Source organism: Camelus bactrianus, chromosome 14 (assembly GCF_048773025.1).
Source record: "Camelus bactrianus isolate YW-2024 breed Bactrian camel chromosome 14, ASM4877302v1, whole genome shotgun sequence".
Lineage (NCBI taxonomy): Eukaryota > Metazoa > Chordata > Mammalia > Artiodactyla > Camelidae > Camelus > Camelus bactrianus.
The window spans coordinates 20,507,276-20,535,228 of NC_133552.1; the positions used below are offsets into that span (position 1 = coordinate 20,507,276).

At 37.5% G+C, this 27,953-nt stretch overlaps 1 protein-coding gene across 11 annotated transcripts in view; it reads right to left on the reverse strand.

The window, feature by feature from the left end:
- DGKH (diacylglycerol kinase eta) overlaps nt 1-27,953 on the reverse strand; it is a 160,428-nt gene that overhangs the window by 65,469 nt on the left and 67,006 nt on the right. For all 11 annotated transcript variants that reach the window (XR_012511716.1, XM_074378233.1, XM_074378235.1 and 8 more), the window contains exons 5-8: nt 8,480-8,584; nt 8,091-8,223; nt 3,065-3,171; nt 2,252-2,377 (exon numbers count right to left, since the gene is read on the reverse strand). Coding sequence is in view for 10 of the 11 variants with exons in the window: in XM_074378233.1 (XP_074234334.1) it covers nt 2,252-2,377; nt 3,065-3,171; nt 8,091-8,223; nt 8,480-8,584 (471 nt within the window). In the remaining variant the exon portion in view is untranslated. The remainder of the gene's footprint in view (nt 1-2,251; nt 2,378-3,064; nt 3,172-8,090; nt 8,224-8,479; nt 8,585-27,953) is intronic.

A 27,953-nucleotide genomic window follows, 5' to 3' on the forward strand; every position in this document is an offset into this window, starting at 1 on the left:
TAGTGGCCCAGAAACCTGCACGTCTGACTGACACAGGGCAGGGCAGAAATGATTTCATACCAAGGTGATATTTAAGTCAGCCAGGAAAAAAAAAGAGGGCAAAGGCATTCCAGAATACCTCTCCTTCCATAACCTGTAATAACACTTCTCCCCTATTTGTGATATTTTTAAAAGGTGGGAGTGAGTAGCATGAGCAAGTAAAAAACTTAGTGAACTTATACTGTTAAAATTAGTAAAATTTAAAACTACTCACTAACCACAAGTACAGACCTATATACTGCATGTAAAGACAACTTAAATAGTACCTTTCTAAATCCCACTCCTGGGGATATATCTGGAGGGAACTCTAATTTGAAAAGACACCTGCACCGCAATGTTCATAGCAGCACTACTTACAATAGCCAAGACATGGAAACAACCTAAATGTCCATCAACAAGTAATTGGATAAAGAAGTTGTGGTATATTTATACAATGGAATACTACTCAGCCATAAACAAGAATGAAATAACGCCATTTGCAGCAACATGGGTGGACACAGAGATTATCATATTAAGTGAAATAAGTCAGACAGAGAAAGAAAACTATCACATGATATTTCTCATTGGTGGAATCTTCAAAAAAAGATACCAATTCTATTTACAAACTAAAAACAGACTCACGGACATAGAAAGTAAACTATGATTACTAAAGAGTGGGGAGGAATAAATTGAGAGTGTGGGATTAACAGATACGCATTACTATATGTAAGGTAGATAAACAACAAGGACCTACTGTATAGCACAGGGAACTATATTCAATTTCTTATAATAACATATAATAGAAAAGAATCTGAAAATACATATGTATGTATATGTATAACTGAATCGCTTTGCTGTACACCTGAAACTAACGTAAATCAACTACACTGCAATAAAAAATTTAAAAATTTAAAAAAGAGAAGAGCTGAGCTTCTAGAAGTAGAAAAACAGACTTCAGTATATGCAGACTAATAAAATTGGTGGTAGATACACACATCAGTGTTTGTCCCTGCAAAAAGTAAATCTTAGGTGAGATGGAATCTTAATTTTCAATCTTGTTTGCAGGAGCACTTCTTTAAAATAAGGAGTGGCATAAGGGTTTTCAGGGTTAGGACTGCAGCAAAAATCCAAAAAGCGACATCTAATATAGTCTTTATTAATATTAAACGGGATAAAAGAAATAAAAAGTAATCTCCATGGAAATAAAAGGGCAACTGATGATGACTAACAGAAGCATGGGGACAAAGAGAATCATTTTTGATTCAAAAATGAAAAAGAAACACAAGATTCCCTATCAAGCCTGACTAAAAAATTGTAGCACTTTTCCTCCATGATGTATGAGATCAATCTCATTGATTATGAAATCAACACATCAAACATGTAGCTCTTACATTTGCTGATCTTCGTCGTACTTATTAAAAGCAAAGGTTTTCCACCTTTTCGTTGGGGGGAAAGGGACTGACTTCCAAGACACAAAACAAGACCAAACAACTCAGCCCCAGTGCAAGGCAGTCACCCACCTAGTCGGACAGCATCGCCTAGTGCTGAGGTGAGCACTCAAACAGTGACTGCCTCCTCGTCCTGCGGTATTGAGCCCCCCAGCACCCTCGGAGGGGCACGAGGTCACCCTGAGTTCCTGCTCTGACTGCCCACCTGCAGCGTGGAAGCCCAGTCCTCACCCAGTCTGGCGTAGATGGGACCATTCCTTGCCCCATGTTGGCTCCATGTTTTGCTCTGTGTGTGTCTCACCGCTTTCTTGCACATGCAGAGAAGTTTTAAACATTTACTTATTTATATAACACAAATGCCTATAATTTAAATCATATCAGTGCATGGTCTACTGAACTCAGTATTCTTTTTGTCAGAGTGCACACACAGCGTGGTAGCCAAATTAAACTTTGTATGTAAAACAAATTTTGGTGCCTTTCTGTGTACAACAGGTGATACAACAGGCTGACAACAGCAAACCACTGAGGGTGGCTAAAGATGATCAAAAATAATAAAACTGTGGGAAAGAGGGTTTTAGACAAAGGAAATATAGAGAGAGAGCAGGTGTCACAAAAGGGCACTGACAAAAGTAAACAGAGTGGGAGGAATGCATCTTGAAAAGAGGTGAACCTTACAGTGGGGGTGTGTGCTACCAGGCTCTGCTCAGCCACAAATTCTCAGCTCTGCCCATGAAAAAGTTACAAAAAGAAACTAGCTAAATGGAAAACAATTCTAAAACTCTCACCATCGTTTTACACCAAAGGCATTTCCAATCTTGCAGACGGAGAACACTGCCACATGTTTTGTCACAGACGGCACATTTGGCGCTCACGGGCAAGTTACCCTCGAGCCACTGGTGGGGCATAGCCACCTGTGCAGCAGGAAGAAAGGGAAGTCAAATTAAAGACAGTGGAGGACATCATTATCCAAGGGAAGACAGACAATGATTTCTTACTCTCTGGAATCAGCGGTATGTATCATTCACAGCATGCATTCACTTCCCCCACATTTATTGAGCATCTATTATGTCCCGAGCAATGTAGGGATACAACGATAAGTTAAGACTAAAGCCCTGCCCTTCGGGATTTGTAGTCTTGCTGAGAAGAAAGGCATGGAAGGGGATTATCCCAAAGTGATTATGAAGTGTCATCAGAGATTTGCATGCAAGGTGAAGGGAGGCAAGGTTTTGAAGGCTGGCGGCACTGTTGAGGGGAGAACCCAAAGTCTGAGGAGTGAACAGCTGGTAAACAGCTGAGCTGAACCTTAGAGAATATCTTGGTTGGCCAGACAAGGGTCCTCGAGCCCAGCCCAGCACAGCATCCACTCCTAAGCCCTTACACAATTTCCCTCGAAATTTAAGAGCTGAAGGAAGCTACGAAGGATTGAATTGAAAATAAAGAGTCACAATCAACCAAAACCTTCCATGGAATCCTAATAATAAATGCTCCCACTTAACTCTGCCGTAACTTTAATAATAGACGCTCCCGCTTAATTTCCACAGGAGCAGAGAATGACAGAGCGGAGGTGCTGGGGAGAGACGGGGACAGAACGGGCTTACTCCATCCTCGTCCTCAATGATGTCCTTCCCGATGGAGGCCAGAGTCGTCCACTTGCAGTTGTTTGTTGCCCTCACTGCACACCTTTTGTGAGCCTTGAATTTACACACTAAGGGAAAAAAAAAAAAGGTCAACCATTGCTAAAGGAATATGTACTTTGGGACCAATGATGAAAGGAAATCACAGCATGAAATTTTAAAGGGCTGGCAGGGTGGAAAAAAACCCAATATTTCAAAGTTTCTATCATTACTCTTCAATAATAGTCATAATGTTCTCAAAAGCAAACAGGGCTAGGGTTATGTGAGGCACTTTTATCAAGCTACAGGCTGCTAAGAGATTCCACTTACTTCTTAAAAGAACAGAAAGGAGATGAATACGAAAAGAATTAGTTTTAAGGAGAGGGGACCACACGCACACAGAGGAGAAAATAAAATTCAGTAATACAAGAGTGCTGGTAACATCCAATTATGGTATCTGGATGTTAATTACAAAAACGTGTTTAATTTGTGAAAATCCAACGAGCTGTACATGTCTGAGATTTGCTTTTTTTCTATACATATAATATACCTAAAAGTTTGAAAATATCAGTAAGATAAAGAACAGGGTAAGTCAGGGGAGCTTTAAAGTGCAAGCATGTCAAGAAAATATCCAGGCTTCACGGAAATCGGTTGATGAGGTCACAGAGATGGTACTGACTATGAGAAGTATGCTGTTGGGATGACTACATGATAACGTAGAAAAAGGAATGATGAAGTGATGTTCTTGCTACACGCATCACTAATTCTCCCCAGTCACATTATCAAAAAGGTGTCTACAAAAGAGAAATAAGACGAAACAACCAAGAAAGCAGCAGCACACACAGGAAAAAACAAATAAACCACAGATTATTTGAAAAATTAACCCTTGCTTATGAAAATCAGAACGCGACAGCTACTAAGCTAATCCACCCTTCTAGGGACACCGTATAGTGTTAATGGATACTGTGTTCATGTTAATGAGTTTCTGACTTTTCAGATAAATATTTAAAAGTAGAGATCCTTGCAGTAGAAACATAATAAGGTAGCTGTTGTTAAATTCCAAACATGGTGACTCTTTTTCACATGATTTTTAAATTTCTACCAGATTTTTAAAATTAAAGTAACAAATTCAAAGTTATGGGTAACACATCATTCTCTTTAAATTGTCCTAATCTGATGTAACATAAAAATGAAAGGATCAAGAGAAAAAACTAAGGAATCCATAGGCAAATGTTCAGAATGTGTCGGGTATCAGGAATAGCCAATAGACAAATGGCCACTTAAATGGAGCTGGCTTTTCCTTAAAAAATATTAGCCTATAGACGTTGGAAATGTTTCACTCATCTGCTCTTTTGTGTACGTGGTAAATTCTTTCCTGGAAATCATACTATTTTTGTTATGAATAACTTTGTGACTCAAGCACAGATTTCATATAGAAAACAAATTTTCAACTGAATTTTATTGCTGATAAACAACAGTGTAAAGAAACAGCACCATAGGAAAAAAGCTTAGTTTGAAAAACAACTTAAGCATGACCTGCTCTGTCTTGCCCCAACTGACTATTTTAAATTATTTAATCTTTTAAACTATTTAAACGTTTTCATCTGTTACAGTATTTCTCAAAAGCATGGTCCTGGTTTTATTTTTAAAAAGCAGGCTTGTTAATGTAAATGGCAAAATATCCTTCTTTCTTATGCGCGAGGTTCTTACGCTGCATCTTCTTTATCCATTCATCTATTGATATGCATTTCGGATGCTTCCATATCTTGGCAATTACAAACAATGTTGCTGTTAACAGAGGGGTGTATGTATCTTTTTGAATTAATTCTTAGTTTGTAGTTGGCTTTATTCTTTTTATAACTATGTAAGTTTAAAAAGCTAAAGCTCTAAATGTTCTTAGAAACAATGAACAGTACATATATGTAAATTTTTTTAAATATGTGCAGTAAAAAAGTGCAGACTTTTAAAATAAGTACTTGCTATTAACAGTCAATAAGCATTTTCTAATAGGCAAAGAAGGAAGTATAAAGAAGGTTACGGTATAAGTTCGAGGCTTTTTGAAGATTTTTGCCATTACAAATTGGACAGCTCATTCAAAATAAAAATCACTTTTGTAAGAATAAAGCACTTCATGCAATGAGCCTTGAGAATTAAAAGTTGCTTAATATAACATATAATGATAATAATAAAACAAACTGGACTGTAATTATGGTCACTAAGGAATGGAAATGATTAATAAGCATCTTAATTTGGTTGGGTGACAATTTTCTCCAAAGAAGTTATTCTGAAATAAAGCACTTTTTTCTGATTTGTAAAGCCATTATTTCAAAACCACAGAACTTCAAAATTACACTGGTATGTAATAAAATTAAGATTCTTTATTGCAATATTCAGTCATTACCACATAAGTGTTCAACAGTGGTTAAGACAAAAATTCGTAAGTACCCATGTTGAGATATTTGACACTGCTGATAAAAAAAATCACCATTTAACTTTTTATTCTTAATTTACTGTTTAAATAACTGTAAAGCACAATTATGCTCTGAAATTATAATTAACATTCTCAATTGATTAAGGGGATTATTTATGAAACATAATTTCTGTCTCCTATTTCTCATTCATGTATTTCATATAAGCAAGGCTTTAAAATAATAATTTTAGTTATTATTCAACACAAACCTAGAAGACAAATCAGTAGAGATTCCTTTTACTGTGAAAACAAGGGCAGAAAGATTAAGTAAATTTAGTGATGGCTTTACACACTGGAAGCTGGATTCCATCCTAATACAATGTTATTCATTGTCATTGTTGAGCGAGTTTTTTTCTGTATTCTCGCATCTGTTGTAACGTTTAAAGCTTCCTGTATTATAAACCCTTAATTTTATCAAGCAAGCCATTTATTCAGATTTCGAGGGGGGTTCTAAAGTTTAAGTATAGCTTTGTTTACAATAAAAATATCCTAAATAACTACTGTCTCATAAAATAAAAAGAGAACTTTTTTATATACTTATAAGACCCTTGGGATTTTTTAAACCTTCCACTACAGTTCTAAAAATACTAACGGGCAAGACGCTGCAGACTTAAATTTTTTATCAGCAGAGAAAATAAACACTAACAGATATTCCTCTAAAGTATAATTTTAAAAATACTATATTTGAGACTTAAAACATCAGGAAGACTTCATTATTAACAGAACAGTGTAACACATTTATTTAAAGACTCTGAAGTTATCTATTCTTACCAGCTAATGTAATTTTCATTTTTCTTTCAAAATGCTTAGAAAAATATTCCACCGTGTCACTATGATCTTCAATTTCTAAACAATATGCATTTAATAATGCATAACTCTCAAATCAGAAGGGTACCTCAGAGTATCTTAGATCTGATATGGTTTTGAGCATTTTGGGGATAACAGACTATAGGATAATAGTACAAAGACCTTCAAAATGACCCCATAATATCACAGCCCCAGTAGAGTGACTCAGAGCTACAGGAATCCTTTTAGATCACTAGTCATAAAGGCCAATTATATCTTTGCAATCATTATTTAAATATAAAAAAAAAATTTTAATGCTTCCTCCAAATTCTCATTTTCATGAATTTTAATGCACCAGGCTATGATGGAATCTGTAATTACTGATTTGATGAATTTCTTATAGAACAGAGTTACAAATTTCTACAATTTATTTGACTAGAAGAGTAGTTTATTGTATGTATTCTCTCATTTAATTCTCACAGTATTCTATGAGGTATGAACGTCTATTATCCCCATTTTACAGATGAGGAAACAAAAAGTCTAAGAGGGTTAAATTACTTCTCCTGGTCAGTTAGTAGTGGTGGAACTGGAACCTGAACCCAGAGGGTTTAGCTACAGAGCTCCATTCTTACCCACTAGGCTGTCATCTTAAATAGTTGAAATACTGATATATCTCGGATTTTATAATTTAAAATGAATGAAAATTGTGACTCTATTTCTGTTTTATTATTTAATTATTATAAAGTTATATTCAAAACTGCTTAAGAATTTTTTGTATTAGAGGAAAAAAGTAATAATAGTATTACATATAGTTCAAAAAGTAGTACACACTGATGAGATCACTGAGGTATTAAATTAAGTAAGTCTAAAGAAGGTAGGAGTTTTCTCTCAGTGATTATTAATGGATTTCTTTTAAGTGGTCAGTGCTCTTAAATTCAAAACTAACCCACATGAGAATAACAGCGTAATGAGAACAATAGCGTAACCTTATTTTCAGAGAACTTTAAAGAAATTTAGAGGATGGCATCCATTTCAATTAAACATTAAGGAAATAAAAGAAAACACTTCAAGCAATGCAATATAACTAACAATCAGAAATTTCTCCAAAGGGAATATACTGTCCTCAGAGGAGGTTTTGTTCTCCCTGATTAAACCAGACAGAAAAGGAATACTAGGAAATTAGAATGATCTAAAAGTCTAAAGAATTTTCTTTAACAGTAATTGCTAGTTCCTCAGGAGGGAAATATTATTACATTTTGGTTTATACTTCCCTTCAAATGATCTTATGTTACCTTTTACTGAGCCGAAATATTTCCTAAGCTGGTCCTATGAATGCAGAGCTCCACTTTAAGCCACAATAAAATTAACACACTGTTGTCCCAGGGGAGATTATAGCTCAAGTGGTAGAGTACATGCTTAGCAAGCACAAGGTCTTGGGTTCAATCCCCAGCACCCCCTCTAAAAACTAAAACTAAAAAACAAACCTAATAACCCCCCTGCCAAAATAAAATTATTAAATAATACAATATTAAATTAATAAAAAAATTTTTAATTAAAAAATGTATATTTTTAAAAAACCAAAGCAAACAAACAAAAAACACTATGGTCCCACTGAGATGCTCCCAGCTACTGCTTCACCCGAGGAAATGTTCTCCTGTGATATTTCTCTGTTCACATCACTGACATACCAATGGCAGCGTGTGTACCTAGGTAAGGTCAGTGCTGGGGGAGAAAACACAGAGGATGCTACTGTACCTTCGCAGGACAGGCCATGGGAGGTGACTCCAGAGAGACTCTCTCGGCACACGTTGCAGAAAGTGGGTCGGGCATGGGAGCAGGCGTACCAGTTATGCATCCCTGAGAAATGTTCCACATTAAACTGGGCCACCTAGAAATGAGACGTTAGCACAGATTTGCCAAACAAAAGAACAGAACTAGAGACGCTTCACGTTTGGAATGTATATCGCTATGATTAAAATTTCAAATCATAATTTCTTTGCTTTAAATTTAAAAAATCAATATTAGGTTTAAACAAGTTGCTGAATGAATCTACACGTGTCTTTTTTTAGTAGGGGAGGGCGTTAGTTCTACGGTTAACACTTATTCTCTAAGAACACGAGACGACAGGAGAGATGCTACTGTACCTCGTAAGGTTCTCTGGTCTGTACAGACTTCAGTGAGCTGATCCAATCCTCCATCTCTTTTCTGTTCTCAGCGCACAGCATTAGTCTTCTGAATGGAGTGATTATCTGAAGGGGATAATTCAACCCAATGATCGTTAGTAACCAACAAAGAGATTAGTGCAAAATCTAGTATCTTACAAGGTGATTCCATTTCTAATCCGAGTTCTTATTTCCTCGATGAAGACAATAAGATTCTCTGTAACATAAATGAATTCAGGTCTCAATATGACACAATGTGGTGTAGGAAAGAAAAATTCTGAGCAGTCTTTTGTTGTCTTTGATCTCATTGCTATATTTACTCATCAGGCTCTGTAGCCCTTTAGCAAAGGCTGTGAATCCAAATAAGCAAAGTACTCTTATTTCATGGACTATATCTTGAAAATTGACTTTAGGTATAGTTCAAAAGTAATTTATAGTAAGCTTAGAATTCAAACAGTTTTCAAAATGGAAATTGTTTAAAATCCAAAATCAAAAGAATGCAATATTAAATGAGTTCACAATTGGTTTATAATGGTATCAAGGCAATTCTCTTTTAAATAATGTTGGGTTTACAGATCATTTCTGTGGCCTATTTTAATATGATTTATGTGACGGATTTTTCTCCCACCGTGTAGACTCTGCTCTACTACTTTTCAGTGACAGCGGGAAGAAGAATTAGCATACAAGTCCTTTAGCTGACTTTAAGGGAGAAAATAATTGTGACTTTCATCTCTTTTTCATGTCACTAAAGCAGGCAAATTAATTATATCAAGAATCTTAAAGCAAATGCAATAAAAATGTTATGCTATAATAGCGCCAAAGTGCTTCGAAGTTAAGATTCTGAAATTACTTGAGAGCAGCCCCTATTTCTGTGTGAATACAATATTCTGGTTGTAATCTTGAAGCTGCTAAATCTTAGGCATTTACTGCGAAGAAGGGACCATTTAATTACTTGCAGGAAAAAAGAAAAATGTTAATTCCTTCCTAGAAACTATTTCCAAGAAATACATTATATATATTTATTTATAGAGCAAATAAGAAATTTTCTCAGGTTTATAAGCCGTTTAATCATGTGATAATCTATATATTACAATATAGAGCAGATTTCCCAAGTTACGCAAAAGCATAATTATCTTAAAAAAAAAAAAAGGGAACCCTTCCAAAACGGAGTAAACTAACAAGCCTAAGTCACTATTGCTCATCTTAAAAAATAAGCCCACTACTCAAAGTTATAAAGATCAGCCCAGTCGTAGCTACTCACCAGTTACTGCCTCCTCTCATCTGTCATTAGCTTTGGCTACACAATCCTTCCTTAGACCAAGAGGCTTTTAATACACTGGACAGGCACTCGCACTTAAATACAGCTGGCCAGAAGTCACGTGGAAGACAGCATTAACCGTTCAGCACTGGGTATTTGTTAATTGCATATGAAATTGAACAGAACCTCACTTTTGCATTTTCTTGTTTTCCACTACGTTCCTTGGATAAAGCTTATTAGCAATTGGTCACTCCACTTCCTGAGTAAATAATTAATGCAAAGAGCAATGCCTCCCTCATTACCTAGGAGCCAAATGGAAGCTTTATTGCTTCAAAATGTTTTTCTAGGACAGCTCATCAAATGCAGAAGAGAGGTACCATTAAATCATAATACACTCCTGGCTCCGATGACTGGCACGGCACTCAGATATGTCTGTATGTCAGTGGACTGGCTGGATAAATCTGATATTTATCTGGATAAATATAACCTCTAGCATTTAATTTTTTTTTTTTTACTATACTATATAATGTAACTCTAAAGATTCCCTCTCTTTCATTATGATCTTAGCGTGAGTGAGACAAGTATTATTCAGGTAAATAAACCAGGCTTGCTATTTTATTCTTTTTTTGTTGAATTTTAAGGAAAGCAGAATGTCTGATGGTTTTAACTATCTTTAATGCCTTTAAATTCTTTAAAAGCCACCACGAATTCAATAAAAAGAGGGGAAAGAAGGATAGAGACCCAGCTTCTAATTTTCCTTGTAGCTTTTGAACTACATCAATGCCTAAATTCTAAAGGGTTTCGGCAATATAAATCATGCATGTACCTCATACGCTGATGAAATAAAATTTTTACATTTGCAATGTCTCCTTTGTAATAAAAATGTTTTAAAGTGGACAATAAGCAAGCAAATCATAATACATTCTTCAAATGAAAGTTAATTTTTAAGAGCCAAATAGAAATTATTAGTAATTTTGATTTACAAGTCTTGTGATTAAGAAATCTACTGAAGATCAAGTCATGTTATAAGAAGTCGATATGAGAGAAGAAAATCCTTCATAAATCCTGTGATGCAGAGATGTCTGGTTTATGGCAGCAGGACCAAAAATATCTCAGGCAGCAGCCCAGAGCCGGCTGGACCTAACTGAAGACAATGCTAGTTTACCAAGCAAATGTGTAATGTCTCCCAGACTGTCCCCTTCTGTCCTGGGGTCATCCCTGGCCACGCCTCCAGTGCTCTGAGTCCCATCCCCACCTTTTACTTGAATTCTTTTTCATCACCTTTGTAGAAAAGAATGTGACAGTCACAGCTGCTAACTGAGGTGCTGGCTCTGCCCTCACTGAACCCCGTGACACTACAGTAGCTCCTCCTCCAATCTTTATTAGGAAAATATCTGAGGAGCAGGCAAATTCTGAAAATTATTTGGTTCTTACTCTGAAAGCCCTTTTATTATGATTAAGTGAGGAGGATGAAAGCCGGAAAGGCAGAGGAGAGAGCTATTCCCAGAGAAGACAGTCTGAGCCTATTGGGGGCCAGGGTCAGGGTGTTTCTGGAACTAGAGGGCCTTTTTACCTTTCTTGAAGGAGCTGTAGTTTACCTGTCCTAAAGTGTCCCTTCACCCCCGGCCTCATCTCAGTCTCACTTGTACCCTCTCTTCTCACTACCCCAACATTCCCCGATGATTTTTTTTCAGGCACCTCTGAACTTCAGTAATTAGTTTCTTCCAACTATAACCACCACTCCCATCTCGGATCCCAGAACACATCTGCCTGTCTGCTCATCCACCCCATCATTTATTGAGTGTTTACTGCATGCCAGAGCCCAGGCATACAAACCATATGGGCTTTTGCCTTAATAATCTGTAAGGGAGACAAGTAAGTAAACCAGGATTTGCCTGTCTGAAAAAGTGCTGTATAAGATGGATTACAAAGGAGACATGTCGACATTAGTCAGTCTTCTAAATGTCACCTCAAATAATATACAAACTTCACATGAATAGACATATTGCTCCACTTTGAGAGTTAATGACTTATAAGGGTTAATGCAACAACACTATTATGTGTGTATAAAAATCAAGAATTCCACCCCCCCCCAAAAAAAAGAATTTCTCAGTCTGGTAAAGCATGTAAATACATAAAACATATAAAACAATCTGGTATTAAATGTATAAAACCCTATAGAAGAGTGACATTATAGTTAAGACTTTAAATATGTAAGTATGCACACGAGAAAAATAACAAATACTTTACTGGTCATCTTTCAGTGAAGGAACTGCAGATAATTTAAATATATTTTTTTGGTTTGCCTGTGGTTTCTAAAGTAAATATGTAGTATTTCTGTAATAAAAAGCCTTTAAATTTTTTACTAACAGAAAAATGGGAATTTAGAATTTAAAACTTTGCATTGTTCCAAAGCAGGAGTTCTCAAGCTTGGCTGCACCTTAAAATCACCTGAGAACAGAAACAGACTCACAGACATAGAGAAGAAACTTACGGTCACCAGAGGGTAAAGGGGGTGGGAAGGGATAAACTGGGGATTCGAAAATTGCACCTCTTGAGGTGTGATGGAAATGTAAGCTATCTTGATTGTGGTGGTGTACACATCCATCAAATTGTACATATGAAATATGTGTAGTTTACTGTACAGGAACCGTATCACAATAAAGCTGTTAAAATTAAAAAAAATAAAATAAAACAAACAAAGAAATCACCTGGGAGACTCTTAAAAACCCTAACGTCCAGGCCACCCTCCATACCAATGAACTCAAGAGCATATGAGGGTGGGACCCAGCTACCAGTTTTATTGTATTTTTTTTAACTCCCAAGTGATTCCCAAGTGCAGCCCCGTTTGAGAACCAGTGTCCTAAAGATATTTTATTGCAAATTCCCAACGGGAAACCACTAAGGTAACAGCAGAGTGATTCAGTGCCTAAACCCAGGAGTCAGATGGACTCAGAACGAATACTAACAACGCCCTTCTCACGCGTGTGGTTATGGACATGTTTCCTCGGCTCTCTGAGCCTCAGTTTTACATCTGCAAAGTGAGGGCAGAGCAGCACATCACAGCTCTGCAGAGTGTGGTGTGGTTTAATGAGACAGTCCAAGTAAAGCATTCAGCACGGTGTCTGTTTGGAAGCCAAACCTCACCAAATGTCAGTATCACAATCCTTCTTAGCACTGACGGAAATTATATATATATTTACAGATTTCTTATATAATGTGTAGATTGCTTGTGTAAGTGTGGTCCACAGACAAAAGTGACAGGAGCTTAGATCAAAAATGGAGGCATTTTTCTGCCCACAGACTCGGCCCTGCCTAGCAAACCACCAAAACAGGAATAAAGATAATGACCTATTCCATAGAAGACATTAGGAAAGTTATCAAGAAACAAATTAGGAAAAGAAGTGGTCCCCCCTTAATTGCACTGCGTCTAGCCTTACCCAAAGCAGGAATATAAGATAGCAAAAGGCTTCCCAAAGAGCATCAGATCCCAGTACAGCTCTGAAAGAGTTCAGCATGCCATCTCTAGGAGGTATCAAGCCTAAACTATTCAAGACGGAGTTACTCCTTTTAACTCAGATTTTTGATTCTGCAATGAAGGAAACTCCGCAAACTTCTGTGGTGCTTTTAAATGTCCGAGAACTTTTTTTAGGAAATTCTGATTTCTAATTCTAAAGTTCCTGACAACATACTGATCACATCTGCACTCTGGCAGGACTTACTGTTTTATCTTTAGTGATTAATCCTGAACTTCCTTGATGGAAATGGAAATTCACACGCAGTGACAAGCCTTTCTTGGAAAGCAGGACAAACAGAACGTTTATAACAGAAAGTGCCAGAACAATTTTTATTGCCTATATTTATTATAACTTAGGGGATATAATTTGACTTTTGTTAAAGCTGAATCAGGTATAATCATATGTCTTTACAACACAAGGTTTGCTATACCTAAAGTTGCCAACAGCTCAGTCTTAATATACCTCTTCTGTCCTTCTGCATAAAATCTATATCCGACTCTTAAATTATGTATGTTGCTTTTTCTCCATTCTTCTTTTATGGGATGAAATAATTCACTTACACAATTTAAATGTGCCAAACTGCAATGTAGTCATGCATCTTAAGTGAGTATTTTGAGAACAGAGATACTCACTCCCATAAACTAGGGACTGCTCTATCTAAGAGCACAGGTCTTCAATGATGTCCTTGTACCTGAATTAAGCCAAGAGTTTTTTTTAAAAACATATCCAACCATGGTACAAATCAGAATTGGTGAATCAAAATCATCTTTTGGGGGAGATGTGGATAATTTCAGATGTAACTACCATTGGCAAAACAATATAGCTAATTCTGGTGCACACGTGTCCCTGTTTATCAATGAAGGAAAACACAAGGGTCCAACTTTCCCATTAGTCAAGGCAGGATCTGGTCTAAATAAAGTAAAGAAAGTGCTCTTAATCTTGATAGCCCCTATCTGCCTTTTCTGCATGCTTCTGCTCCCAAATTTCCAGTGTTCTCATCTGCCGCAAGAGTATCTCTTTGTGTGTGACTCATCTGAAAAAGCTTACCACCCACAGAACCTCATCTGATGTAACAGAGGTCACAAAATGGGGATCTCTGAGGTTTTTATTTGGTCATTCTATTGAACCCTGAAGTGCTGTGTTGTAAAACAACAGGAACAAGTTAATATTCATCATATTAGACGGGTACATTTCTCATCAGAGGTACTTCCCTCAGCTGGCCACGCCGTACACTTATGTAACCAAGTGGCATCTGAGTTTCCAAGTCCTATATAGAACCTACAACTCCTTTGCCTTCTGGGGTCAGCGCTTCCCTATTTTATTACTGCTGCCTCAAACCCCACCGGTTTTCTAAGATGAAAACTCCTGACCTAAAAGAGTAATTTTTTTCTGAGTTGCTGACAGATGACAAAGGTCTGTTTTCTCCAAAGGGTGCTTGAATTTTAATGGAAGACTAATAAAAGTGCAAGGTCACAATGAATGTATTTCTGGCACCAAGACTTTAGAAGGTGCCACAGGTATTTTCAACAGATAGTATAATTTAAATCAATAAAATAACAGAATTTTAGGTTAGGAAGAGATCTTATCATACTGCTGTAATAACATAAATATTCATTTTATAGCTATAAACACTCATTTTTACAGCTGTAAATCTGCATTAAGTGCTCACAAAGAAACTGGGTTCCATGATATCCTGGGACACAAATTTCACAATATCTAAAATAATTTTTAAGAACTTATAAAGATGTAACGGACTAATAATGATAAGAATGAGATCTATAGGTAGTTCACATGCATATTACTATTAATCTACAAGAACATCACTCTTAATCTACAGCTGGAATTTACAAAGAAACTTTTCTATGCAGGCAGCACGCTATGTAACAGGATGCTAAATCATGTTGCCTGGTAGTTGAACTAAGGCCTTTCCTATTCCCTTTCAGAATGATCTAAAAATCTTTTCAAGGGGAGGGTGTAGCTCAGTAGTAGAATACCTGCTTAGCATGCACAAGGTCCTGGGTTCAATCCTCGGTAATTCCATTTAAAAATAAGGAGAATAATTTAAAAATAAATAAATAAACCTAATTACTTCAACCCAAAACGAAAACAAACAAACAAAACTTTTTAAAAACCCTAAGGAACTAAAAATCTTTTTAGATGTCTGTTCAGAGCCATGCTTAGATTTATACACAAACATGTATATATCCCTCACTGAGAGTCAAAGAGGCTATCTGAAAATCATTCCACACTTTGGTTTTTGGCTCAGTGATCATCGTCGTAGCTGATGAGTTCTTTTAGCTGAATAACAACTCACTGATCTAAGCTGTAATGCAGACTATGAGGTATCAAACATCCCAATACACTCTCAAAATAAAGGAAGGAGGCATTAGTCATGAACCCCAGGAAGTCTGTCCCAAAACTGCTTATTTTCCTAGCTAAGAAAAAGTTACATATCATCTGGATATAACATTTATTTCAAAAGTCAAACTACAAATCCAATAATTACCTATGCATTGATAAAAATAATCGATTGAGAATTCTGCAGCATCGATATGAATGATTACTCACTTGTCATGGGATTCTGTGAAAAAATGCCCAGTATTGAAAAAATAAATTCTAATGGAAATTTTTTAAGTATATAAAAATAATTATTCTGAGAAATCTACTAATTATAGAAAGGGAAAGACCCCTGGAAGAGAGCAGAACATCTTTGCCAACAGGATGTTTGTCTTCCTTATCTACAGGAATACCTGACTACAGACTTCTGGCAAAAAGGCAATGTCTCATTGATTCTTCAATCATTTCTGTAAATTCAGTATGGAGTTAATTTTGTTACAACATATTGAAGAGAAAAAACACAAATGTACAAGCTAAATTGTCCACCATTAGTTAACACACTGCCTATGTGAGGAGTTAAAAAAGTGTTATAGCAAGTTAAAAAAAAAAAAAGATTATTCCTTCATTGTAAAATTATGGTCAACTCAGTGAATCTTTCTCTTTCACAGCTTCTGCATACTCAGGCTTTGTTTGAGAAAAAAGATGGAAAAGAGGCAGAGTTAAGATCTGGTAACTATATTGGGTTGCCTACTGAAGACTGAGGGGTTCATACAATGACATGAAAGATCTCAGGGTTTTTTGTATATATGTTTTTTTTTAATTGAAGGATAGTTAATTTATAATGTTGTGTCAATTTCTGGTTTACAGCATAATATTTCAGTCCTACATGAACATACATATATTCATTTTCATATTCTTCTTCATTATAGGTTACTGCAAGATATTGAATATAGTTCCCTGTGCCATATAGTATAAACTTGTTGTTTATCTATTTTATATATATTAGTTACTATCTGCAAATCTTGAACCCTCTATTTATCCCTTCCCACCCCCTTCCCTACCCTGGTAACCGTAAGTTTATCTTCTATGTCTGTGAGTCTGTTTCTATTTTGTAAATAAGTTCATCTTTTTTTTAATATATATTCCGCATATAAGTGATATCATATGGTGTTTTTCTTTCTCTTTGTGGCTTACTTCACTTAGAATGACAATCTCCAGGTCCATCCATGTTGCTGCAAATGGCATTATTTTATTCTTTTTTATGGCTGAGTAGTATTCCATTGTATAAGTATACCACAAAACTTCTTTATCCAGTCATCTGCCCATGGACATTTAGGTTGCTTCCATGTCTTGGCTATTGTAAATAGTACTGCTATGAACACTGGGGTGCATGTACCTTTTTGAACTAGAAAGGTCTGCTTTAAAACACTCCAGGTAAAACAGGGAAAGGAGAGACGAGATGAAGGTGTGTGGAACTGGGCAATGGGGTTGTGGGGTTCATCACAGTTAGCCTGAGTCTGTGTATACTGGACATTTTTAACAATTGAAAAAATGTACCCAAAGCTTTTGGAAGTCCCAAGCAAAACTCTTCAAGGAACTAAGAAGGCAAGGGACATGGGTGTCTTAAATCTCCTTTTCTGAATATAGATCCTATTTGACCCCAGGCCCCTAACTCAGCTTGAAGACCACACCTACCAGGACCCAAGTCTCTGACCTCCTTCTCCCCTATGAAACTCAAAAATTAGAAGAGTAAAGTGGCTCCATTGCTCCACTGAGCACAGAAGATATATGCTCCCCATGTTCAGAGCAGGATTATTTACAATTGTCCAGGTATGGAAGCAACCTAAGTGTCCATCAACAGATGAGTGGATAAAGAAGATGTGGTATAGATATATAATGGAATACTACTCAGCTATGAAAAGAACAAAATTTTGCCATGTGCAGCAACACAGACGGACTGGGAAGGCATTGTGCTAGGTGAAATAAGTCAGACAGAAAAAGACAAATACTGTATACACATATATGCGGAGTCTAAAAAATACAATGAAGAGGGGAGGGTATAGCTCAGTGGTAGCGCACATGCCTAGCATGCACAAGGGCCCGGGTTCAATCCTCAGTACCTCCATTAAAAATTTTTAAAAAATGTAACAAACTGTGAATATAACAAAAAAGAAGCAGACTCACAATACAGAGAACAAACTAGTGGTTACCAGTGCAGGGGGCTAGGGCATTATAGGGGTCAGAGAGTGGGAGGAACAAACTGCTGGGTGTAAGACAGGCTCAAGGATGAAATGTACAACATGGGGAATAAAGCCAATATTTTGTAATGATTCTAAATGGCAAGTAACCTTTAAAATTGTATAAAAATAAAAAATGATTAAACAAAAAAAGAAAAGGTGCTGGTAAAATAAGAGTAATAATTTAACTTAGTAATATTATAGACAGGTGTCTGCAAACCAGACACTTTAGGAAAGCAAGATATTGACAAGATATATAATCATATATAACACTGTATTTGAAGAATGACATTGCACATGGGAAACTGAAAGGTTTTTTTGGTTAGTCTTAATTGTAATGACAAGGATCAGAGATTTCAGAACTTATTTTTGTACTCTGTCACATACACTTCTACTGTAAAGTAGCAGTGAATATTAGTTAATGCACACATTAAAAGTTTTACCCTCCATTTAATATTTTCAGGCTGTACCAGAGATCAGAACAATGCATTAGCCCCAGTCCCTTGGCACACGCTCTTTTGGTTTGTAACCGTAAATTGCTTTGTACAGAACACATATGTAATGGGAAATGTCAAAACAAAGCAATTATCTTGTTTGTACTGGTCACCACAAAACCAAAAGGTTTCTAAAATTTAAAATTTCCATTACACCATAATCAGACTAAAGAAATAAGAGAAGATAACTGAGTATGCTAGAAATGTAAAAAGAGCCATGAAAATGATACCCCAAAAAGTTCTTAAAGACATTTTTATAGTTTTTAAAGCATCTCTCTCAATTGCCTTCTCGACATCACCACGGTATCTTACCATCATTTCAAATTCACAATGTCTTCTTTTCACTCCTTACAAACCTGCTTCTATTCTCGTCTTCTACCCTTAACCGAAGGCATTTATACACCAATCCTCCCAAATTCAACAACTCTGTGTTAGTTACCTCCTCTCCCTTCCCTTTGTCCACAGTTCTCTGGTCTTGGCAAAGTTTAAACTGGGTCCAGAGACCACAGAGATGTTTAAGGCAGCAACTACTGAACTGAAAAATCTCTTTTTCAATCACTTTTTGTTGTTGTTGTTGTTGTTGTTGTTGTTGGAAATTAAATTCTTACCAGAGACCTGTCACCATGAGAAAGCGATCAAAATTCCCAATCCTCTCTCTTCTATTTAAGATAATTTCAGCCTAATCACTACCACAAGAATCGAGCTTGTGTGACATCAGGCCTGCACTCCAATCACTGCCAGCTGGTACCCTGGTCTACATAAACCTCCTTCTCACTTGTCAGGTACTAGGGATTCACTGGGAATGGCCAGATTGGACTAAATCCTATTAAAAATGTTGGTTACTGCTACTGCCCTCATAAAATTCCAATATGCTATCCATCATCCATAAAATTCAATATGCTACTCATGGAAAAAGCACAGGCTTTGAACATTAATTATGCTGCTTGTTCATGAGATAAATGTACAAAATGATGCTCTCAAAACTTCACCTCTTCATCTGTTGAAGGAAAGGAAGAATACTCCATGGGCTTAATGAAATAATGAGACACAAACTCCAAAGTACCTGCTATGTACTCACTACTCCTTACTGGGTTACAGGGTAAACCAGAAGTTTTGGAAATGAATGATCATTTCTTTTTCTTACCTATATTATAAACACCTTAAATTTTAAAAACCTGTAGAATAATAGGCTTTCCTTAGTACTGTTTTAATAGTTCATTAACATTCAAGGCAAAAAACTTAAAATTATTTTAATACTAAAAAATAAACAGTTGTTTTAAAATGTCTAATGGACACAGAAAATAAACTTACGGTTGCCAGAGAAGAAAGGGGGTGGGAAGGGGTAAACTGGGAATTCAAGATTTGCAGATACTAACTACAATATGTAAAATAGATAAACAACAAGTGTCTTCTGTATATAGCACAGGGAATAATATTCAATATCTTGCAGTAACCTATAATGAAAAAGAATATGAAAACAAATATATGCATGATGTATGACTGGGACATGATGCTGTACACCAGAAATTGACACAACATTGTAAACTGACTATACTTCAACTTAAAAAAAAGAAAAAAAAAGAAATTGTTTTAATGGAGCCAAAATCTGAGACGTGTAATGATGCGTTCTCATTTTAAGAGTATTTCATGCCAGATGCAAGGCCAGATTCTGGAGTCATCACTAAGACCAGGTGTGATGGATAAGGTGCCCCTTTTCATGTCCCCATCACTTGGGCTTCATCAGGGTTCTCAGACTGCCCCGGATAGCAAAAATCTCTGGGATTTTCTGGAGAGTTCGAGCACCACCATGGCTCTTAACTATTCCCAAGTTCTTAACAGGGCACCAAAGATTCTGACTTCCTGGGAGATCAGGAACATCAAACTCCTTAGCAAACAGGACCCCACCTTGCTAGGCAGTTCAGAATTTCCAAGATACTCAAACTCTTCAGGATTCTGCTGCTTCAGTCAGAAGGTCACAGGATAACAAGCCCTCTTTAGATGATATCCAGGCATTTAGGATGGTTTTGGGTTTTGTGGGGTTTTAAAAAATATTTTTATTGCTAGTAGTTTATTTTCCTGTATTAGGCCTCTATTCCAGGTACCTCTGTAAGTCAGGATATTCTCTCTTACAGGGTTTGAGTATGCATTCTATACCACAAATGGGGCTCAGAAGTCAGAGCTAATCTAAATGAATGTGGAACTAAAGAGCCTTCAGCCATGTAAAGACCACGGTGAAGTCCAAGTACAAATCTCATAGCCCTTCTCCAAAAGGGGCATCGGTGGAATGGCCAGGCTGGCAGAGAGGACAAACCTTCCATGTCAGTCTGCACTGTGTGGAAGCCTCTGTGTAATTGGATGGCTGGTGGGACTGGAGCTGCTGTTTTGAACCTTGACCAACCCTTGCCAGTCTTCATGCAGAATCTCTCAAGAGAGAAGATGGAATTTAGAAGTTCAATTCCACACAGCTACAGCTGCTGTGTTCAAGATCATGGTGACGGTGACCATCCAGTTGGAGACTGTGAAAGGCCTAGTGTGGGGAACATGTGAGTGAAATGCAGATTTACAACTAGCTCAAGAAGAGGAGGCTGCGTAGCACATGGCCATTCACTGGGAGCTACAATATGGCAGGGGCACTGCACAGGTCAGTCCTCCATGATACAGGTTAAAACAGAAGGACCTTTCATCTGGATGGAAGTCTTCCACTGGCCATCCATAAGGTGCCTAAAGCTAAGGCTTCCCAGGGAAGCAGATTCATAAAACACTGGTGTTTAGGGTCAGGAATAAGCAGTTCTACTTGGTCACCACATTTTGGTCACAGAAATATTGACACAGGTTGTACGTTTGTGGTGAAAAGGAGATGAAGCAATCGCAGAGGAGTCTGTCTATGGAATCCTGAAGAGTCTGGCCCTCCAGCTCCAAGAGTTTGTGTATTCCCTTCTCTTTCTACAACTTGGACCCCCATGCTGGCACAATCTCTAGTCCTAGTTGGGAGACAAATCGTTGTTTTTTTGTATCCCAAGAGTCCTAGTCCCCAGCCATATACTTTAAAGACAAGGACCTATTCCTGGAGGCTTTTAAACTTTTAAAACATATGGGACTCAGTGGCCAACCCTTTAAGTCACCAATGCATCTCCAGAATATAGTGCAGTTGTCTGATACACACAGCGAGCTTTCAATAAATATTTGTAAATGAATCAAAGATAGTCTTTGTGCCTACCAGGAAATTTTTGTCTCCACCATCTCCCCTCGCCCCCTCCCACATACACACACCTCGCAACACTCTCTTCCAACAGCATTCTTCTTTTTTCCTTTTTCTTCCAGTTTTATTGAGATATAACTAACATACATCTCTGTGTAAGTTTAAGGTATACAGCATAATGATCTGACTTACATTCATCATGAATGATCACCACATTCACTTTAGTGAACATCATCATCTCATAGACACAACATTAAAAAAATAGAAAAAAAAATTTCCTTTGTGCTGAGAACTCTTAGGATTTACTCTGTTAACAACTTTTCTATATAGCATACAGCAGTGTTCATTCTACGTATCATGTTGTACATTACATCCCTAGTACTTAATTATCTTATAACTGGAAGTTGGTACCTTTTCACCACCTTCATCCAATTCTTCCTCACCCACCTCACTCCACCTACCCGCCCCCACTTCCAGTAACCACAAATCTGATCTCTTTTTTCTGCGAGTTTGTTTTTAAAGTATATTTGACCTACAAGACTATGTTAGTTCTTGGTACACCACACGATAATTTGATATTTCCATACAGATTAAAATGATCATCATGAGAAATCTACTTGTCATCCCCAACAGCATTCTTGCAGGAAGGCCCCTCAGCTGTGGCTGGGTGCTGTAATGACACAGCGTGGGTCACGTGTTCAGCATGGTGACCAGCAACCTCTACATCCACTCCTCCTTGTTTACCCCCAACAAACCCCAAGAGCTCAGAGTCCCGAATTCTACACTAGCTGTGCATAACTATTAGCCATCCGACCTTGAGAAGTTCATTTCAGCTCTGAACCTGAGTCTGCTCTGAGAACGCTCTTCTTGAAGGCCCCTTTCAGTTCACAGGGAATGAGATGACTAGAGATTTCTACTAATGGGCAGAGCCATTACCTCACAAGAGGCGCTGTTCCATCAGATGACACTGAAAGTTCTCTTTTATGTAGCGCTGAAATTGTCCATGAATTCAACCACGGATCTCTGTCCTGTACAAAACCTGTCTACTGCTTCTTATACAAGATAATCCCTCAAATATTACGAAGATGTCACATTTTCCCAAATCTTTAAAATAAAAAATGCCCTTTAATGTCAATCAATCCCATGACTCTGGGACCTTTTAAAAATGATATTAGTTACCTACCTCTGTGAGCTCCTTATCAACATTTCTATTTAAAATGTAGTGCCCAGAACAACACGCAGTGCTCTAAATGTGTAGTGTGACCGGCAAGTGCTGCTTGTACATTTGGTAACACAGCATAAAAGCCTATGATTGACTTGGAGGAGAAAAGACAACTGAACACGTAAAACACAATTACAAGAAGCCTACCTGAATCACCTTCAGTTAATAAAATTTCACAATAAAAAGGCAGAACAGTAGACTGAGGCCGTATGCCCCAGATGGCTTCAGATTCTAGCTACTTACATGTATTAGATGTTAACTTCTCTGTTTTGGATTTCTCACCTATAAAATGGGAAGCATCATAGAACCTACCTTACAGGATTGATACAGAAAAACTGAATGAGGCATCAGATATAAAGCAGTTATAAGAGGTACACTGCCATTAGAATGAACATTATCAAAGTAGGCAACTTACTCATCTAAGTGATTATGTATTTATATGATTATCTAAATACCTATTTTATGATGTGTATTCACAAATGGCATAAAAAGTAATTTTTTGTTACTTCCACTGTAACTGAAGATTGAGTTATTAATGGATAAAAGGAAACTGACACTTTCTTAGGTTCAAAGGATGTGATATCTCTCTCAAGAGAGAAGATGAACTGAATTAGATTCACAGAGAGGAAGTTAAGAGGAAAACAGAATAAACATAAAGTCAACGTTAAAGAAACAATTTCTTAAGAACATGTTTTCCGTCCATGAAAACACGGTCTGCTCATTTCGACTGTACTATGAATGCATAATTTTCAGCATTTTATGTGCAGTAAGAATACTCCCTTTATTGGTTTGTTTTAATGTAGACGTTAAAGAAACCTCATCAGAAGAATCATAATCTAATGCTAGTCAACTTTTGGTCATGTCTACCACGGCAAGTGTGCCCCCCTGAGCTAAAATGACTCTTTGTTCCAGTGCTCATGTGGTTCTAAAAATAAGTGCCACCACATGGCATCTGTTTTCATACAACTGAGGAAGCCAGCATGGCTGTGAAGCCAGCGTGGGATTTCAAACACACTTGTAGCTTGTGCACAAAAAATACTGAGGGTGGTTAAATACACAAAATAAACTACCTTCGTACTTCTTTCCAACTGGAAAAAAAAAAAAGTTTCTTTACAAACTTCCATAAGAAGTCTTACAAATGTCAATACAATAATTTCTCTAAAAATGATGACTCATTTATTTAAGGTTTAGCCTAATCCTCATCAAAATTTGAAGGAAACAGTCATCTGAACAGTACACTTTGAAAGCCAAATGTATACCACAAAATTGTGATGGCTTTCAAATCATTAAAAAGCTCTTCTTTAGCACATAACATTTACCTAACAAGGAACAACTGTATTTTCATTCATGACACAAAGGTTGCTTTTTCCAATGATGCTTATTAATAGGAGAGTAAAGTGGAAATAAATCTTCAGTACACCTCGAGATAAACAGGATGAATGTTTCCTCAAGGTAAAGTTCATCCATGTTCTCCTTCAAAAGCCCCAAACTTGTAAAAGTTGGCAATACTGTCACTTGTGAAGGGAGTGGTAAGTTCACAATAATAAAAGCCACTAACAGTTATTAAACTGCCCGTGCTCATCCCTGTGCCAAGCACTTTGGTGCACTATCACATTTCATCTAATCCTCCTAAACTATCAAAGCAGGTATCATTATTAACCTTAATTAAAGGTGGGAACACTGAGACTGAGCAGTTAACTAATTTGACCAACGTCAGCTAACCAGACATGGCTGAGCCCTGACCCAAACCCTGGCTGCTAGTCTTAATAGTCTAAACTCTGCAATTGGAAAAATCAAAAAAAAAAAAAAAACTGGGGATGTACCTGCCCGATTAGGGAGAAAGAAACAAAGAGAGCAACATATGTGAGAAGAAAGAGAACAGAGGCAAAGACTATCCAGATGGAAAGAACTCTGCATGACAGGAGAGAGCCTTGGGTTAAACATCAGATTTCTGATCTGTTCCTAGAGGCAGCAGTGTGACCAAAGGCAAATCAAATCTTCTCTCCAGCCTAATATAAGAAGAGCATATTCACATACAGCACAGAGGTGTAGTAAAGATAAAAATACTAAAGTGAAAATAAAACTCCAAAACACCATACAGATGCCAATAAAATGAAAAAGAAAATGAACAATTAAAAATGAGCCCCCAAATTAAGATCGTTTCACTGATTCCACAGTCACAGAATATGCCATGGAAGCACTTAAACTACAAATAAATTAATGATGAACATTAATTGAAAGACTCAGAAAGTGCCATTAAGGCCGTCAGAAATTGTTGTTTTCCATCACCTGATCGCATCGCTGACACCTAATGTCACAGAAAATGCTTTCCTTGTTAGTAGGTTTTGTTGTTGTTACTGTTGCTTATTGCAGAAGATACTTGTCAGCCCCTAAATTCAAATTTTGGTCAAAATTAGCCCGATTTAGGGTAATTTAAAAGTATATATTTATGTATATATATATATTTTTTAATTTATGATATCTATTTATTTCAACATTGTGAGACTTGCAGCAGAGGAAGCCAGCTATGCTGTGAGACCAACAGAAACTTTACAAGAATAAATGGACATTGTTTTAAGCCACTAAGTCTGTGATAATTTGTTACAAAAGAATAGAAAATTAACACAATATCCGAGGTGACTGAGACAACCAAAAAACCAAAAAGACAAGACAATTATTAACTCCAGGGATGGGAGCACAGAGCTGTGCAAAAAAGGAAAAGTAACCCGCATGGAGGCAGGTCTCTACCATGTGTGCAAATCGTTTGGCATCACTCTTGTCCGTGTGTCTGTGTGCCCTTCTCTTGAAGCTCCGCCAGCCTCAGGGACTTGTTCCTAACCAACACAATGTGGCAGAAAGGACACTGATTTCCCAGGTTAGGTCAGTTTCCACTCTGCTCTCTAGAACATTCTCTCTAGAACCCATTTTACTAGAGAGTTTGACAGTGGTTTTTTGGTTGAAGCACAGCTTTTCCACTTCCTGTTTACTAATGGTAGATTTTTTTCCATTTTCTGTTGTCTCTTGTCAATATTTCATCCTTAGGGACTTCAAGGAAAGGAGGCGTGACTATATTGAAGCAGGATTTGGCCACTGCTGGATTCCCCAGCCGTTAACACCACCAAACTACACCATTAACCTCTGACACGAACTGACCAAAATAACAGCATTAGTAGCAGTCCTTTAACCCAGGAAGGTGGGATATCTAAATATTTAAAGATAGGGAGGATGATCAATTACTGGTTGAAAACATCTCTCTTATCCCATTTTATACCCTGGAAAGTTCTACCAAACTGATTTCCTATAATACTCTAAGCAACCTGCCTAACATTTTAGTCTCCATGTTTCTAGTTCAATAAAACTTTAGAAATGCTGTTTGGCTGAGTGAAGAAATTTCTTCAGAATATTTCAACAGAAAGTCTTCTCATGCCTAAAATAAACTTTCATCTTATTAATTAAAATCAACAAATTCTTATGGGTAAAGTACTACGAGATAAAAACATAATGAGTGTCGGTCCTCGAGGAGGTTATAAAAACAGAACTACTTAACGAAACATAACGCAGAATATAAGACCTATAAAAGGTACAACAGGAGACACCGCATGCAGCCGGAGGTCCAAGAAAGAGCGGCACAAAGGAGCTGAATAACCCCTCCCAAACCCAAGCTTTTCAGTTCCCTTTACCTTCACTTCCTCCAACACCCTAGGCCTTGTTTTCACCTGAAATTACTCCGTCCTTCAAATCTTAAATTTTGGAACCGACTTTCAAACTAAACTCTAGATCCTTGTTGGGGAGAAACTCTTAAATGCACCCCCCTCCCATCCCCAAGTGAGTCTCCATACAGGGGGAAAAAACCAGTGTTCATCCCCCAGGGAAGGCAAGTGGTTAATCTGATTGGCTAATCACCCAACCACACCTTCACTTGGGAGGAAGGAAGAATAAGCAACATTTTAGCCTGAGGCTCCCAGCAGCCTATGAGAAGCTCTGCATTGAGTTGTTATCAGATCCTGCTCAGCCATTAATAGAGTCGTTCCTGACTGCATGCCATTCTCAAAAACTGAGAACTCAAGAGGGAGAAAATGGGTGAGTTACTGACCCCTCAAATCCTTTATCTTTCTGTCCAATATATCCTAACAACCATCAATCCTGGGCCAACTGAGTTATTTTTCTCTGCCTATCTTAAAGAAAATGCTCTAGATCTAGGAATTAAGAACAGTTCTAAACTGACCTCCAATCTCTGGTAGGTACTATTTACTGCCTAGTAATCTACAGGTCCTGTTCAGTTTCAAGTCTCTTTTTCTAGAGAAGCCCCTCCAAACCTTCCTAAACTCTTACTCATAGCATATGACCTTATCTTCAATTTCCCTGAGAAAACAGTCATATTTGGGCTTGAAATATGTGAACTTCCTGCCCACACCTACTTCCATAAAATTCCTGTCCCCATTCAACGCTGGTCTCATCATCTGCACTCTGGTTTCCCCCCATCCCACACCTTCCGTTTACTCAGCAGTCACGCTCCATCACTTACTTCCTCTTGCTCCTGAAATTTCTACTCCCAATCCTAACAATTCTCTCCTCTTTGTATAGAGACACTTGAAACCCACTTTGAAAACAAAGCAAAAGATCAACAACAACAAACCAAAACTCCCTCTTCGGGTGTGAACATTCTTGTTTGCTGTATGTCTGCTCCTTCTTTGAACAGCCAAGCTTTTAGGAAAAGTCATTCATGCTGGCTCTCTCTGCCTTCCCACTTAGCATTTGCCGTGCAGCCTAATGCATGCCACCTTCCGCTGCAACCACTCACATCCGTGTGACCAAATGGCCCGCCCCTCAACCAATTCAACAGAAGCTTTAGATTTCTTCTTTGACTTGGCCTCTCCACAGCATTTGATGCTTAACCACTGCCGTCTTGAAACTCTCTTCCACAGGCTTTTTACAACATCACTGCCTCCTGATAGTCCTTCTATACTTCAGCACATTCTCTCTCAGTCTTTAATGGTCAAACCTTAGATTTTCACATTTTCCCAGGATTCTATTCTTGGCTTTCCTCTTCTCAAACTAAACTGTCCCTGGGGAGGGGGAGGAATATTCATAACATGAATTGTCTCACGTGCCCATAAATCAATAAGACTAAATCTGAACTCATTTGCTTCCTCTCCCGCCCCAACCCCTACCAGGGCTCATCTCTGAGTTT